Raw genomic sequence first — 17,828 nt, 5'->3', positions numbered from 1 at the left:
TACCTGTCTTCGACGTTCCCGCAATGACCCCTACTTCAGAGGTGAGAAGTGCATCCAATCTGACCACTGGACAATAGCCACTGGTCGTTGAAATCGCAGAAGCATATTCACTCTGTATTCATATCGAAAAAACACCTATTGCTATACCTGTAAATCATGGCATTCCTGTAATTTGTACGAAGCAAACTTTTATTTAATATATATGAACATCTACGCCTATACTAGCTATGCTATAAAGCTACCATCACTTCTTTTTGATGCGGAAGCACATTGATGTGTTCTCAACGAGCAAACCAGCCTAGCCTGTCCGTCTGTAACGCCTGCATTTTTCTGCACTTTCACTGCGCAAGAAAATGCTACTAACGAAAAACCACTGAGCCTTCATATTTTGATATCAGAACCCCTCCTTTGCCGTATGAGATGTCTTCCCAGTAATGCAACTGCTTACAGAAATAAAGCAGGCTTTTAAAGGGCTGATCTTCAGCGCTTTGCACTGATATACATAGGATCTTATGAGAGCATTTAATAATAAACGTCAGATATTGATACGTTAATACTAAACTGCTTATATCGACCCTTAACTGTCTTCACAGCGATTTATTTGTGAATAACAATGCAGCCGACCTTAAAGCGGTTCGGTGTATAGCGTTCCACAGGGATACAGGGGGTCCTAGAGCGATATTTAAAGAATTCCCGGGGTAGCTTCCGTTGTCCCTAAAATCATCTTCTCAGCAATGCGCGTTTGTCTTGCGCTGAAACCGACCTTAAAGAGCTTGGTGTGTTCTGCGACATTTTATTTTAGGTCCACAAGAGGTGTGCGCCTTACCAGTGATGTCGAAAGGACCTAAGGAAAGGACTAGTGATGTCGAAAGGACTTAAGTGGGACACTTGAGGTACCTCTGTTTGGCCGAGTACCCTACTTCACCATTGTTGTATCTTCGTCATGCATACAGGTGAATAAAGACAGGAGGCAGAAGTTGTGTGTCTTTTTTCGTAGCACCTGATCTTTTTTTATTTCCATTCACAAGGTGCAGGTGGACACCAATAACCCAAGCTGTGCCGAGCGTCGACCGGTCGGCGTGTGTGTATGGCGTCCATCTCGTTGTGAAATATGTACAAGTCATCTTCACTCTGTTTCTCTCTTTCACTCACACATTTACAATCACGCAAAAACAAAAACATGCTCACATCTTTTCTTTTCTTTTCACTCGTTCGACGGTCTGCCGCGAACGATGTTCGGCATCAGTTGCCGTAAAAATACTTAAATAACTACAACTCTATAGCTGTGAGCTACAACAAAATATCTGAACACAATCATTCGAAGGCTGGCCGAAATGACATTTTATAATCCCTGCGTTTTGGAATACCCCACCTCCCTTTCTTTTTGCGTTTATCGTTCCCATACACCCCCCCCACCCACATAATGCTAAGAGCAAGTCATTGTTCCAAGTGAGTTCTTAATGATAAATCAACGTTAACGCTTTTACAAGACTCTATAGCGTGGAAATAACCAACCCAAACGAGCCAACATTACGCACAAACTGAAATGAATGGGCTAGCAGCCGCGAGCAAGCCTGTAGTTGAAGTGTTTAAACTCCAGTAACCTGTTTAACCTTCGCGTGCAATGTTGGAAATTTAGCGAAAATCGATCGCGATGTCCCTTTCAAGGGGAAATTGTTGACAAGCCAATAATTTGCTGCCGACTAAGAACCCAGTTTGTTTCGATACAAAATCTCCTTTGGGTGTAGATCATAGTCACAGCTTCCTTTTCTGTTCGTTTCGTGATTTTGTAAACCCCCAGATTTGATTTCAACTACTAAAAGCTACAAAAGGGTAAACTTTAAAAAAAAAATGTTTCATTGAATCGCGAATGTATTTTTAAACATTCCCCAGCTCAGATAAGCAAACAGTTTAAATTCGGCGCGACGGTATTGCGTGTAGGAAATAGGCAGACGATTGTTGATAATGTTGACTCGCTTCCTACGGCAAGATTGCACTAGAACACAACACCATCAAATCAAAATTACAGCTCAGCCTTATTTAGCGAGATCACGTAAAGAGGTACATCATGAGGCTGACTGGTCAAGTTGCTCCTATATTTTGTGACATTAACGGCAACGGTTTACTCTTATCTGGTTTAGCTTACTTTTTTAACAAAAAAAAAGAAACTCACTTTCTGGTGCCTTCGCGAGAAAAAAATGAGAGATTGCTATAAGAACGTATAAGACAAAAGTGTGTGTCGCTTCGACCTCTCTATAGCGTTTCCCATTACCGAGAAACTGACTGGGGGTCAGCGTTCCGCTCTGCCCTTGGCCAAATGTGCCTGTATGTGTACTCGCTCCTCGACGCTGGACAAGTGATGCTGCGCCCCGTGTGCACTTGAATGGACGTGGACACTCCCGCGGTACCGACTCGTGATGTGCTTTATTTCCTCGGCAGCGCTGCCACGGACTCTGAAGTCTCACACTGGTGAGCGTATGTGTAACTATCGCTCCGCTAAGTGAAGGCATGCGTGAGTCCTTCTGGCAGCCAGCTCACAATAAACAGAGCGAAGGCTAATAGAGAACAGAGCCTGACGCCGCGGTAAGGATGACAGCCCTTCTCAACTACCCAGCCAAAACGCCCCGGCGCAAGCACTAGGATCCACACTGGTGAAACAACATCTCTATTGGTATTATTTCTTTCGGGCAGTGGCCGAATGGGTGGCATTGCAGGGGTATGTTCACAGTGACTTGATGACTTAGAGCCCGTTATTTGGATTGTTCACTTTTGACAGCACCTGCGTATGAACTAGGCAAGAAAGCCACAGTTCGCTTAAAGTGCAGCACCCAGTCAAAATATCACGAACTCAAGGTAATTAGAATAGATTTCAGAAAATGGCTGCTAACTACTTTTTTGATCTTGATTGATCTTGATTGTGGGGTTTAACGCGCCGATGCAACGCAGGCGATGAGACGCGCCGTAGTGGAGGGCTCCGGATTAATTTTGACCATCTGGGGATCTTTATCGTGCGCCGAAATCTCGTACACACGGGCGTTTTTGTTTTTCGCCTCCATCAGAAAAGCGGCCGCCGCGGCCGGGAATCGAACCCGCGACCTCGCGCTCAGCAGCGCAACGCCTTAGCCAGTGAGCCACCGCGGCGGGTGCTAACTACTTTTGTGCCTTAATTCATAGCCAGTATCGATTCAGAAAGAGCGCGAAAATTTTAACGCGTGGGGATAGCTTTTACACAGATGGCGCTGTACCAGTGTGGAACATCGCAGTGCCCGTGCCGGGTAACGTTCCGCGCTCTCAAGAACATACCACGCGGCCAAGAACAGCCGCCGCCAGAAGGACGTGCGTTGCAGGGTGTTCATTTCTGCTGTACATGGGAAGCGGGTGCGATTAGCAGCTTGCTCTCCCGTTCCGCAGCACTCTGTGCTCGCACATTTCGCATGCACACCACGAGTGGAAGCCGGGAGTACAATCCGAGGTGGTGAACAAAGGGCACGCGCACACACACACACTGGCGAAAGTGCTGCCTGCACGTAATGCGTCCTCGTTCCCGTGCACTCGCCGCCCGGTTGACCACAGTCCCGCTCCCGCAATGTCATCACTCGGATCAAGAGTTCGGGCGGAAGGCACGCACTCACACACACACACACAGGCGATGCAGCAGTACGTACTTTGTGATGAAAGATAGATTAGGTTATATACTATAGCTCTCTTTCTCTGTGGTGATGTTCGATCCTCCTGCTTCCGACGCTGTTGCCTTCGTATTTACAAGTGTCACGCTCCCGAGATGGGTTCGTCCGTTTTCACAACAGTGGGGATGGTCCGTCGTCTCGGGGCGGGGGAGAATTCGCGCACACGAAGCGCGCAACGGCGCCGTGGTCGCCGCTGCTGGTGTCGCTGCTGCTGCTGCTGCCTTTGGGGTGGTCCCGCAGGGACCGCCACTGTTGGTGCTAGGCCATCGCGCCCACCATGCTGTTGGAGGCGGCGAGGCCCAGGCCGGCGGTGGAGGGCCCCAGGCCGAGACTGGACAGCCCCGACGCGGTGGTCATGTGCATGGGCGGCGAGGTGACGAAGGTTCCCCCCATGGAGATGGGCATGTTCATATTGCCCTGGTGCATGTAGTGGTTCATGGTCATGGTCATGGACGAGGCGAACTGGTGGCCCGCGGGCGAGAAGCTGGAGAAGCCCTTGTCCAGGGGCTTGATGCAGTCCGGCAGACCCAAGGCCAGGCCCACGGCTCCGCCTTTCTTCTTCTTGCTCTTGGAGGACAGCTTGCGGTTCCGCGTCTGGATGCCCTCCTTCTTCATCGTCAGCGGCCGGTTCACCTGGACAGGACAGGACATTGGAGCGTCACACACAAGCGCCACTCTCACAGAAGGCACACACTCCTTACACGAAAAGTTCCGCCCATTTCCCACGGTGCACATCGCAATGCGCAGGGTGAAATAGAGGTTAAAAGAGACGATCCACATTCCGTGCAGAGTTGTTTACGCGGTTTTAGTCACTGTTGGTCACTGCGGGTCCGCCTCGCATCGTTATGCCACCAAAGACTCGGGAAATAGGCCGAGTAGCGGCTTATTCCACCGTTTAGTTCCAAAGATAGCCGTGCACTGCAATCTCGACGTTAATCTAAACGGGCATCAGCGGGACTCGTAGCCATAAGCCCTCGAGGATCCACAATCCCTCCACCATCGTACCTCCCCCTCCCCCTAGATTTACATGGGGAAGAAGTGGTGGGGGTGAGAGCAGGAGCAACACAAGATGCGGCACCGGGCTGCGAATTCAAGGCCGCCGGGCGCGCAGGTCAATTTACGATCGGGTCGTCGTCATCGGGAAGCGTTTCTGTGGAAGCGGTATAAAACGCACGCACGAAGACTGCGCCCGGCTCACCCATGGGAACGGATGTTAGGGGCACCGGCCCAGTAAAGTGTCCCGCGCTCGAGACGGCCGCGTTGTTCTCGTACGGTGCTGCTGCGGACCGGTCGCGGTCGCAGCAACTATATAAGCAGGACTCCGCGCGGAGCAGAAAGGGAGCTAAGGACCTCGAAGTCGGCGTTTCTCTTTCGAGCGGAACGTGGGACGACATTGTCTCTGGCGCGCCGAGTCCCATTCTCACCGTGTGTCGCCCCAGTGCGAAGCGAGAGACCAGGAGCGAGAGCGTACACAGGGGCGGGGGGGTGCAGTGGTGGCGCTGAATTTCAATGAGGGGCTGCCCTTTTGGGAAAGCCGCCGTCACCGCTTTTCGGCGCTTTTGTTTCGGAGGCCGATGGTCCGCATGGCTAGCGCTGGAGGAATACCTATAAAGTTGTCGCCGAGCTCTATGAGTTCCGGCGCTTAAGCTCGGAACGGTGATCGTGGTTCGAGGCTGTACACCGAAGCGTTGCAGCGACCCCCCACAATCTGCCCGCCATGTCTCCTTCAATGGTGTATAGGGGGTGACTGAAGGAGAGCGTTCAATTTCGGTACAGCCAGGTATACAGCGTTGGAAGGGAGGAGCTTTAACAGAGCGCTTTGTGTGTTCTAACGTCCGCATATTCATTTGTTTTACCCAAGAAAACTCCTGTTTCGCTTACTTTTAAAAGGTGTTCGTCGCGGCGCTTGTACAAAAACGTAAAGTTTCAATTTAGAATCCTTCGAAAGTAAGCAAAAGAAAGGTTTATTAACACCTTCCTTTCCTGTACCAGCTGTTGCGGGGTGAACAATAACTCTACCGTTAAAAAAAAACTAGGCATGCTATGTTTTTGTGGTTTCAACTTTAAGAATTTTCTCGTGTTTTGTTTAAAATGCGGTGTGGGGATATGGGGGAGAGACTGTCGCAAAAATAAACAAGAAACAGAAAAGCACGCTAAAGACCCGCGTAGGCCACGAGCTCTAATATATCGGTATTCAGAGTTGTGTTGCTCGCGCTGTACGTATACCAGAACGATTGCAACGTTCTGTTGGGTGCCAGCTTGAACTAGTAATTATTCTCGACGTTTGAAGTACGAGTCAAGCCACTCGTTTGCCCGAGTTGAAAACTATACTAGGTACGCACTTTGGCTGGGTTTTTGCGGTAGTCACGTTACGGAAGCCGTCCTAAAACGCCCGTTTCTTTCCGTATGCCCCCAAAAGTAAGACGGAGAAAGAGGAAGGGGGGTACAATCTCTCAATATTTGTCATGTCTGCACGTACTACGCACGAGAAAATCACACGAGGGAATGCAAGCATCCTAATCGCCTTCGTCCGCCCCATCGCGCCCTCACGCGTACAGATCCCCGGAGAAAACGTCACATTCCGAGACGGGATGAGCCGAGGAGGCATTTCGGGCGCGCGCAGTCGCGCGATGCTACCGCGTGCCACACAAAGCTTTCCATTGTCTCAACCTGGCGCCACCGAGGCGTGTTGTCGGTAGCCGGACGTGTAACGTCCAACTAGGCACAAGACACGCGCTATGTTCGTGCTCGATCACTGAGGTCGGTTCGGCGGAACACGCGTACAAAACCGCGTACACGAAGAACACGGCCAGGGAATTTGATGAGTGGAGGGGGAGTAACGGGGCTTCACGAACCCGCGTATACATGCCGGGATGCGGGTGGCTAGTCAACACAACAGCAAGCTTTCGCCAAAACAACGCCCCACTGCTGCCCGGCGTCCCCGTTCCCTGGTCCCCCAGTTCTGGTGGAGGAACACAATCGATGGTTTTGTTGCGCGACGGAGAAGGAAACCTTAGAGCCTATGTGTGTCAAAACTGCAGACAAAGGAACGCTACTGTGCCGTGCTTGCCTAAAACAACGCAGGTTTGGTGGCTGTGATCGACGACTGCTGCGCTCGACGCACTTTGGGAACGTCAACCGCCAGGAAGGCGATGGAGACATGCCTGTCGTCATCGTTGCCATCGTGTTAGGAAGGAAGCTGTCTGCCCCGTTTCCGTGAATCTGAGACCTGTATGCCGTTTCCGGCATTACTACACGGTCAACAGTTTCCACCAAAGGACTCTCGCAACATGCATGGGTGGAATCCTGAGAAATATTTGCGGTCGCTGGATTTCGGGTCATTGTGAACCAGAATCTGTAGGGTGGGCTATGTGGGGGGTGGGGGAGTAGCATAGACAAGTGTACTGAGACATACGTTCCGTGAAACGTTTCCTGACGTTGCAATGCTGCTGACACAGTGTTTAGGGGGCCGAGGACCTCCGTCAGGCCGTTTGTGCCTTTACGAGGGTGCTGGTTTGGGCCTGTTCGTAGAACATGACAAACAATCGAAGCGCAGGACAACGGGACTCGCTTGTCCCGTTGTCCTGCGCTTCAAATCTTTGTCTGTGCCTTTATTCTACAGTATTCTCACGCTCAGACGACCAATAAAGGCTTTTTAATTCAATTCCTAATGATCCGCATTGACAACACCGCGTTGTACTTGCACTCACTGGTGATTTCGTACTATATAGCCCTAACTAGGAGAGAAAAACAATTAACGATTTCTTAAGTCCTCTTTTGTTTTTTGAAGGGAATGGACTGTTTTCGGGGCAGTTCGTAGGCATTTCTTTCCTTGATTTTCATGCATGAAAGTTTTTAGTCCCGCTGTGATCCCATCAACAGGCAAGAGGTCTCTCTTCACAGGACTGGAAAAATTGTGAATGCGAAACACTCATCTACGAAGTGAGCTTGATGACGAAATCGTACGCACTGATGCTGGACGAAGGTTTCTGGGCGGTAAACGATATCTCATGTGGTATGCCATTTTGCCTGTGCATGGCTTGACGGTTCAGGCTATTAATTTTGTCGGCGGTGCAACGTCAAAGAGCACTGTCGGGAAGATCATTTGCACGTTGTCTGCTTCCATGCATGTCATCGTTACAAACTCTTGGTGAGCATCTGATTACTCTGTTCATTGAGCAAAATTAGTTGCTGTATCAGCCCCCCGAAGTTCCAACACTTCGTCTATATTTCGCATATAATGCACAATTAACATGGTCGAATCTCATACTGGCATAAATAATTAAAAAACAAGCGCACTAACATGGTTGCTTCCGTAAGAATCACCAAAAGTTAAAGATCAAAGGAAAAGGAAAAACATTTAGCAGCCCCCCGAAGTTCCAACACTTCGTTTTTATTTGGCATGTAATGCACGATTAACTTGATCGAATCTGGCGTACATAATTAAAAAACAAGCGCGCTAACATGGTTGCTTTCGTAAGAACCACCAAAACCCAAAGACCCAAGACAAAGCTTCTTGATACCACGAGGACGACTTGCATGAACTAACACCCAGTGCTCATTTACTGTTCTCAAGCGTGCCCCAACAGGGACACCACCCATACAAACTATCATTACGCATACTCGACGCGTTTGCAATTGCTTTCTGAGAACGGGCCGCAGGCTACAAGAGGTGCAGGCGATGGCTACAAGGCGGTCATTTTGAAAGAATTAAAGTAAAATGTAGCACTCAAAAATTTCCATTTGCAAGTAGAGAAGGTGCTAGGTGAAAAGACGGTGCGAGCTTGGGAGACGCTTTCGCACCTACGCGCTCAAGGCGGCTAGCTAGGTCACGCTCACGTGTAGGACAAGGCAGATACATATAATTACGTCTCTGCCAGGCTCACTCACACGACTCGCCCGAGCGGTGAGAAAAAAAAAAAAAAAAAAAAACTAAGCAGGGAGCGAAAACAAAAACATGGGTGTGGCTGCTATTTTAACTACCGGGGGGAAAGTGCAAATGACCTGACGCTTATACAATGACGCCACCCTTGGAACGAGAAGCATAGACGTAGAACTCTAACACCGGGCGAAGGAAAAACCGTTCGGTTGTCCGAAGTCGCTGAGTGATAGAGGCACGAAATACGACGCTCCGACTTCCCTCAACACCTCACAAATTGCCGCGGACGAAGCCGCCGTTGACAGCTGGCATGCGAGAGATCTAGTTCGCGTGCGAGAATGTTTTCCTGGGGTCTCGTATCATCTCTGCAAGTCATAGTATTTGAACTGCCCCTGCATCTTGCCCATATAATGTAATTGGAATAAGGCGGTGACGACAGCATTGTAAGTACCGTCGAATCGCGGCTCAACGAAGTGACCACAGGACAAGCGAATACTTTATGAACCCTGTGGATAACTGTGAGGAAATTTTAATGGATGCGTTATTCGCGAAATTCGGAAAATCGCGTTTCGCAAAGTTCAACTGTAAGCATTTTTTTTTTCACTCACAAGCTGCACAAAGATTGCGTGCATACTAACGACGGTATACCAACCTGTAAAACCGCCCTCCGTTAGTGTCCCTGAATATAGACGAAATTGAAACTCGAGGTCTAGTCTAGAGTTTCCTCCGTAGAGGTCTAATCTATGTAGAGGGCTACCATACGGCCTCCTGCAGTCGACAGATCTCACAAGGACGTTCCAGTGGCCTGTAAACTGGGCTTTCACTTTAATTCGTTCGTATTTCAGCCTCTGTCCTCCACAGGGCACCCAGCTTTTAAAAGAAACGAATGCTGCAAAGAACGCAATAACACAAGCTTAGACAACGAATTTTTTTTTTTGGCAATACACCGTGTTGACGCCAAAGGATGAAATGCGGTATAGCTCCTAAAATTAGCGACTTTAAGGACCGAAGCTACGCCTCCGAGAAGATTAGAGCTGTCGTGGAAGGACTACGAATTACTCAATTAGACCACTAGGCATCCTTAACGTGCGCTGAAATCTCATGCGCTGGAGCGTCTGCGTGTTTCACCGTTATGAAAAAGTGATTTTTCGCGCCGCAGAATATCGCGCTGAATAATCCTAACAACACGCAAAATGAACGTCAGTCACCCACACGCTGTCATTTCGACGAAGAAACACCGCTCAGCTGAACGGCGCCCTCAAAAGCAAGCAAGTGGAGTGGTGTAGAGAAGAGAGAAGCAATTTGGAGATTACGCCCGGTCCTCACATTCTCCTCCAAGAAGCGTCCCTTTGTGCACGCTTTTTTCGCGCTAGCTTAGTCGAAGCAGTTATTCGAAGAAAAGGGCAAATGCTCGGACAGCTCCTCTAGGGGAGGCGGATGAAGAACAAGTTGTCAAACTGCGCTCTTGCCAGGCCTCTGCCCCCCCCCCCCCCCCCTTCTTTCTCCGTCAGTCCATTTTGAAAGCACACCAGAAAAAAATGTCGGGAGGAGGGGGGATGAGGTGGACAAGGCAACAGACACAGCCACGGCTGCCACCGAGTCCAGGGACAAAGGGGGCGACGAGGAGGCCAAGTGCGGTGTCGCCAGTCTCGGCGAGGAGGGAGGAGGTGGCGGACGACTCTCGTCGAACTCGGTGCAGTGCTGCCCATCCGTCTTGACTGCTGGCGCCCGGTGCAACAGCCAGCGTTCACGGGGGGCCCGAAAAGAGTTTGGCACCGCGAAGAGGAGCTCTGTCCGCGAGCTCCGATGCGTGTCCCTAGGCTCTCCTCCCTCCCCCATTATCCGCAACCCGGGTCTCATCCCGGGAAAGACCAGGGCGACGCTTTTAAAACGCGCTCGAGTCTGTACCTCACCTTCTCCGCCATTTCTCACTCGTCTGCCCGTTGTGACCGCTCTGTCACGGGCTTCTCGGTGGTGGCTGCTGGATGATGGACCGAAGAAGAGCACAGGGGAAAGTACGCAGCCTTGGGGGACGCCGAAGAAGGCGACGCGCAGCCGCCGGCCGCACACTGAGCGTTCGGCTGCCGTGAACGCCCATCAATAAACACAAACATCGGGGGCAAACTGGTTTCTCCCCCGCAAGCAGCCCTGGTTGTCTCCCCCCCTCTTTGCGCCCGCTGGCACTTTCACTTGGCGCTTTGCTGGCGGCTCTTGTCCGCGAATGTCCCGCTGTGAAGCCACGAGAGGCGAAGGCGTATACTGCCCGCTGGCATTGAAGAGCGCAAGGCAAATATTTGCAACCCTTTTGCGAGGAACCGTGGTGAAATAACGGCCAACCTCTTCAGCTTGTCTCGGCTGCCAGTCAGTCCTTGTCCGTGCGCGGTAAGCAGTTCCGTTGTTGGGATGCTTGTTCGGCTTCTGTCCGGAGGGAGGCGTGCTGGGGAGGGGGGCGGTGGGCCGCGTCCTTGGAAGTCCCAGCGGTCACCACTTTGCCATCGCTTTGTTGAATACCGCTGAATGCGGAGCCGTACTTGACAGCGGCACGAGACCCGGGGAGACGCGCTACTCCTTTGTGCAGCGTGATAATCTATGTGGTACACCATGATTTGCGTTATGTGCGGAGGGAAGGGCGCGTATTAAGTATATATTACTCACGACCACACACGTATGGGCAATGAAAAGAACAGCAGCTGAGTGGTATACTTATAAGTGTACCTCCTACTTCGCTCTGCTTATACCTTTACTGATGTGGAGAACTGATATCAGGTGTACCATCCGTGGCGAAAAAGCCAACAGGATAGAGGGATGAAATAAGAAAATTCGAAGGAAAAGACTGGGCCCGGATATCTCAGGATGGGATTGGTTGGATTTCAATACGCGACTACGATAAAGCACGGCCGGTCAGTATGGCCGGTATTGATGTTCTGCAGTGGACATAAATTAATTGGGACAGTAAATTTTGTCGACTGCTTTTTCATCGAATTACACTTTTTCATCGAATGCTACTTCATCGAACGCCATTACATCACACGGATTTACATCGAACCGTATTATATCGAACGGCATTACATCGAAAGCCCTTTGAGTGGTGCCTAAACAGCCCTTATCTCTCGCTGAAGCTACACCATGGTTGACGCGCCGAAGAGGGCTGTGGATTAATATTGACCACCTCATGATCTTGAACGTGCGCGGCAATCACGACACACGGCCGTTATAGTTTCGTTTTGTTTTTTGTGCCGTTGCTGCCGGGGTCGATCTCGCGTCCTTAGGCTCAGCATCCCAACGCCTTAGCCACTGAACCACGGCGGCGGGAAGTCCCCCAATAGTCAGTATTTTGAGAAATTTCACGCAGAGGAACTGTATTGCATAGATCATCCTGCTACGCCGTTTATTAGCCAAGGGTGGAATGTGAAGCGGGATTTGTATTTCGCGGCACGTCCAACTACTGTAAAGAAATTATTCGCATTATAACGCCGCAACAGATGCAGTCGTTCGGCTTTTCACCCGACTGCGACACACTTCGCTACAGACAAATCGCTCCGCGTCTTTGTTCTTCACCGCACCCCGTTTGTGAACGCTAATCTGGGCTGCAAGGAGGGGGAGGACACCGGCGCCCTCCGGTCACACGCGTCCTCCGTCGCATTCGTCTCGGCAGCAGAGCGACAGCAGGCTTCGCTCACCCGCGAGAGTAGCGTGCGACGTGTGGCGGTCGTGTCCCCCCACCATGGTTACGTGCGCGCTGTCGCCGGCGCCGTCTGAGGGGCGCCGGCGGCGGCGGGCCCTTTATGCCCCGTGACACTGGCCTGCCGAGGAGCCACGGTTGCAACCCGAGAGCTCTGTGGCGCGACCGCCGCCCAGCCCCCTTCTTTGACGGCCTATCAAAGCCGTATGGGCGAAGAAGCGCTGCATCGCTCCCCCCTTAACTGACCGGGCGTGCTTTAGCGTGGTCCCGTGTCGCAGTCGCGTCGCTTGAGGCCCCCCGAGGCTGACGAAGAATTATTCACGCATTGTGACCTGCCAGCCTGATTGGTAAGGCGTTGTTATTTGTGGCGCGAAACTTTCCAACTTGATATATGATTGCTCAGCCTTAAATACTGTGCGCAATTTGGAGCTGTAGCGTTCCACGCAAAGCTTTTACGAATGGCTCTTATACTCCGTATTACGTTAGGCCTCTTTCAACACCTAACAGAGTAGATCACATAAGCACACTTCGGTAACACGCAGCTGTGCCAGGGCGTTTGTCATTTTTCCGTGTGCCGCATTCCTCCTCCTCTCATTTTACCTCAGGTTACACCTCACTGTAATGCCGACTGCTTCTTGTTATAAGAAACTCGAGTAAGCGCATGGCTGGAGGCTTTTGTTGTGTTGTCCATACAGGTGAGCGCGCTCGAGAACCCGGAGGCGGTTCCGTCCGACGACCCGGCAGTCGTTCATTTCTCCAGCCGTGGCATTTCTTCGAAAGGGCGCGCACTTATTGAGCCCCCAACCTTTCAGCGAATCAACCGAGCGGCGGAAAATAAAAGAGTGAGGAAAAATAGTGCCACCGGTGACAACAGCTAGGCGAGCGAAGGGAATCGTGGAGGTCCGGCCCCCGAAGAAAGGAGGAGGCGGTGGAGCAGCGGCGGCGTTGCGCTGAATGGCGGCGCAGATGGCGTCCGATAAAAAGGTCCGATAAAGGTCCTCGATAAGGTGCCCGATAGAGAGCTCCCGTCCGTCGCGGACGAACGGGAAGGGACGAACCGAGATCGCAATCGCGTGCGCGCGCGCGCGCGGCACCGCGGCCAAACAAAAGGCCGCGCCGCCGCCGCCGCCGCGCGCACTTAACAGCATGGGTCGCAGCGCCGGGCCTTGCGGTACGCCAGATTCGAGGCTGCTGCTGCCGTTGCCGCTTCTATGTGCGCACGCTGGCTGACAGTGGCAGCAGCGTCAGAGCCGCTGTTTGCGCGAACTGCGTTTTAGCGGCCCGCGCCCGCCTTTCTCCGCCACGCGCCCCTCGAGCTTCCGAGAGGAGCGCCTCGCAACTCCAATCTTGAACTCTGTGTTCCCCGGCTTCTTCAAGCGTCGGCCTGTCTGGCTCGCACGGGCTCGTGGAGCACCGCCAGCCTGAGATGTAACTATTTGCAGCTTGGCAGCCGAAGAAAAAAAAAATACACGGACCAAAATTACAGAGGTGTCAATCGTGGCCTGAAGCAGAAGCCGATCCCAGCTGGCGTCTGCCATTTGATTTTGGAGATACGGGCGGACATCTTCCTTCTTCCACTGCGCTGTCCTCTAGAATTGCAAGCCACAAATTTGCAGCCCTGCGTGCGCGCAGTCTGCAGTCAGCGGCCGAAGAAAAGTTACGATGTTTTTAAACTTTGCGCCGGTGTCCCAGATGCGACTCTGTGCAATATTCGTTGCGGAGGGGTACAACGGAGGAGTGATTTGAAGCGCCGTTCTGGCAGGAGGCCATCTCGTAAGGGCGCGCGTATTTTTCGAAACAGCACTCGACCGTCTGACCGGTGCCCTGCAAACACGATCGATGTTCGCCGTAATCCAGAGGCGACTGAACCCCCGAGCACCCACCCGTGCCGTAAAATCTCTCAGGGCGGGTCTGGCGCCGTTCCGGCGCCAACAGACGCAGCAAGCACCCGAATCGAGTTCGGCGAAGCCGTACCTTTGGCCGGTGCTGAGATCAACGACACCGGGTCCACGGGGTGGAAGAAGCGAACGGCCCGGTCGAAATCCGCGCCGGGCGAACGGAACTACCCGGGGAGAGCTTCGAGTGCAATGAGCCTTGCATCCCCAAAACTAATTGCAACCCCGGCGCCTTGTGTCCAGACAGGCGCGGAGCTCTCGGTCCGGATGCCTCTTCCGCCGGTCCTTCCGTCGCGCTTGAGAGCTCGGGCTGCCGTAAAAGCCGTAGCTGGGATTAGCTCCGAAGACGAACTGCGCTGCTGCCGGGAGGAGCTCGGACGACGGTGTGCGTCCTCGGAGTCTTTCGCGTTCGCCCGGCGGATCCCGCAGTTAAGCTGGCGGGGCACATGTGCAGCGGGACATCTTTGATTGCTGTCCGGTCGTCTGGACTCTGGTTTTCGGCCCTTTGTCGCGGGGGATTTGGAGGGCTCAAGTGAGTCCGCTCGCGTGCTTGCGAGTAAGCAAGCGGCGCCCGCTGAGGCAAGGCCGACTGTGACGACGACTCGATGCGCTTCTCTGCCCCCGTGTGCAGCCGGTTGCTTATATGGGACGAGTGCTCCTCTGGATTACCCCGTGTGCGCTTGGAAGAGGCCGGGATGATTGCGCAGCGTATGACTGCAGGTGTTTCGCAACAAATGGTATAGCCAAATTATTAGGTCTGTCTTTGTCAGATGTTCTGTTTAACGGCGGTGACATTTGCCTGCTCAACTGGCTGTTTTTGATTCAGCTCGGCGCGATATGGGCCCGTAGAGCTTCGTCGACATTTTAACAGCCGAGCTGTTTTACAAGCTATAAGATCGCCATTGCAGGGAAAAATGGCGAGAAAATAAATGCCGAGCGATCGTGAGCGCGTGTGTCTTGCTTTGACCACCGAATCCCGGGCTCGCGCAAGTGACGCTAGCAAAAAAAAAAAAAAAAAAAAAATCAGCGCTGTCGTCAAGCGCATGTCGAAGACGAAGAGCTGGTGGAAGTCTACACTGCTGAGGCTGACTTTGCATCCACCACTCGCCGGGAAGAAGACGGTGACCTCTTCGATGCATATGACCACTACTAGCACCGCAGGTATGCAAATAAACAATGATAGTGAAACTTAACTGTCTGTCCGGCAATGCTCGCCGACAACAGCTTCGCCATAAAGTCCTGAGAGGGAGTGCAAACTTCCCTGAGTTTTTTTTATTTTTTTTTTACACGGTGGCCTCGCTTCACAATATCGAGCTTCTAATCTTCCTTCGTCCGTCTTTAGCTATGGCTGATTCCCTGATTCTATATTTCGTGAAGTCCACCCATAGACACTTTGTTTCCTATACGGCTATTATACAGACTATATACAGCAAAAGTTATTGACCTGCTAAATTTGTCTCTTCTTCCACACATCCTCTACACTGCTGATAATTGGAATCCTCCTCAAAATCTTCCAGCAATCCCCCGGGAGCGATCTAATATTTTGTTTCGAAAGGGGTAGCCCAACCGAATCGCATCAGTCGAGGACAAGCTGCTTGGGTAGTCGTAAGCATGTGCACTGATATTGATGAATCATTTCTAGGCCGTGCATTCGTCAGGGGACTGTTACTAATGGAGAGGTATCCGATTACCACCGATCATCCTCGTTTTCTCGCATCTATTGCGTATGATGTTCAACGCTTTGAGATTTAGCTATTATTACTTATCGCCGCGCGGCATTACCCCGCCTCCCGCTTGATTATTGAATAATCGCACGTGCGTTCAGTGAAGCTACAAATTTTGGGCATTTTTACAGCCAAAATTTGTCGATGGCTGCCGTCAAAAGCGATGTTGGAGCTAAGCAATATATCTTTCTATCTCAAACTAAATGTTATTATAGAGACCCTTTTGTGGCAAACAGCGCCGTCAAAGAAACTAAAACTCCGCACTTAAAATGTGAATTATTCACACATAAAACAAGACCACGCGTGTTTTGTCGGTTAGTGTCTTCCAATATACTTTCCAAAGCAAGAATACGGTCAAAAACACGCAGAAAAGGAAAAAATGAAATAAAAACGAAAAGAACGAGCAGGCGTGTAGGGTGCGCGCGACGCGGGCCGTTGGCTCCGTGCCGGGTTAGAGCGGGGCCGGGGCATGCCGAGACAGCGGGCCGGATGAAGGAGTGTCCGGTCGATAGCTTGCGCGTCGAGTTCCGGCGCCAGAGATAAGGCGGATCGAAGCGCCGAGGGAGGTCGATCCGCCTCTGGCAACGACACGCGCGCGCGGCGCGCTTACCCGCACGACCTCCGCGCGCGGCCGGAAAGGACATCGCCCACCGCGGCGACGAGGTGTCGAGACATCTTGAGCTCGCGACGACGAGGAGTTCAAAACTTAACGAGAATCATTAAAAACGAGGACCTTTCAAGTCTCCAACTCCGCCTCTTAAAATTTGCACCGTTCACTCTGAAAAATAAAATAATAAAACAGGCGTATGGTACGCCCGAATGAAATTCGTCTGCCAAGTTCCCTAGAAACGACGTGAAAAGCACAAGCGGCACTAAAGGTTAGAAAAAAAAAAAGAGGATCTCTGAGTGTGCACCCACAACTCATTAAGCCATCCTTCTTTCTTGCACGTCATCGGTAGAGCCACCAGCTTTCGCCATCCACAGCTATCGTAAAATCTTCCCAGCCCGTTTCGGTACAGCGCTCTTCCCTGTACGTGTACACGCAGTAGGAGACAAGGCTCGTAGCTAAGTGCCCTAAGTACTCCGAGTTCCACAAAAAGATAGAGCAAGCGCCCCGGGACGGCTTCCCTGGTCATCGCCCCGCCTCCCCCGCCAGGGGCGCCGCTACCAGGACGACACGAAGAAGAACGGCGGCTCCTGCATTCAGCCTCGTCGGAGTCCGTGTCAGACGCGCAGGCGCCGCTCTCAACGGATGTGGTCCCCGGAGCGGACCGAAAGGTTCATTGGATGTCGCCGGCACGCACGGGGTTTGGGATGCGTGGAAGAGCTCGGCTCGAGGAGGCGCGCGTCGCGCCGTCGCCGCCGCAGACTTGGCGCCGGCCGTAACCCAAGCCCCACTGCCGCCGCAGCCTCCCGCGAGCACGCGTGCGAGCTAGCGTACGCGCTCTTCAGAATCCCGGCGGGTCCGAAACCCGACCGCCTCGGGGCCTCCGCCGAGGAAGTCGCTCGGAGACAAAACGACGCCGGGTTGCTAGAAAAGGGCCTCTGTCCAGCCAGCGCCACCTCCCCCTCCTGGAGGTTTTGTAGACGTCGTTCCTGCTTTTTTTTTTTTTTTTTTTTTTTCGTTCAGCGTGCGTGTAGCCGGCTTGATGGCTTTACTGCGCTCGCGGAGTTTGGCTGGGGATTTGAATTTGTTCCGAGAAGAGTGGTTTTTCTCTCGCACGCACGACAACGGCGCCACCTCGACGGCTCCTGCGCTGCATTGGCCAACGTTGGCATTGGCTGTGGCTGCACATCCGCACGTTTCGAGAAAGCGGTATACAGCCGCCGTGAGAATTTGAGCGGCGTGCGTCGCCGAGAGGCTATCCACGCTGGAACTGTAGTTTGGCGCGATGTTTCGACTACGCGTACGAGGTTAAAGTGCAAGTGTAACTTGAGCATAAGTGTAACTGCAAGGAGGTA

General features: G+C 52.2%; 1 protein-coding gene across 7 annotated transcripts in view; it reads right to left on the bottom strand.

Annotated features, from left to right (window-relative positions):
* Positions 1 to 977: 977 nt before the first annotated feature.
* LOC144153871 (GATA-binding factor 2-like) overlaps positions 978 to 17,828 on the bottom strand; it is a 357,267-nt gene continuing 340,416 nt past the window's right edge. For all 7 annotated transcript variants that reach the window (XM_077685603.1, XM_077685602.1, XM_077685609.1 and 4 more), the window contains one exon: positions 978 to 4,319. In XM_077685603.1, coding sequence (XP_077541729.1) covers positions 3,945 to 4,319 — 375 coding nt within the window. In that variant the 3' untranslated portion in view covers positions 978 to 3,944. The remainder of the gene's footprint in view (positions 4,320 to 17,828) is intronic.

The sequence above is a fragment of the Haemaphysalis longicornis genome, unplaced genomic scaffold (genome assembly GCF_048455015.1).
Source record: "Haemaphysalis longicornis isolate Haplotype H1 unplaced genomic scaffold, Haemaphysalis longicornis Haplotype H1 scaffold_9, whole genome shotgun sequence".
Taxonomy (NCBI): domain Eukaryota; kingdom Metazoa; phylum Arthropoda; class Arachnida; order Ixodida; family Ixodidae; genus Haemaphysalis; species Haemaphysalis longicornis.
This window is presented reverse-complemented; position numbering and strand designations above follow the sequence as displayed.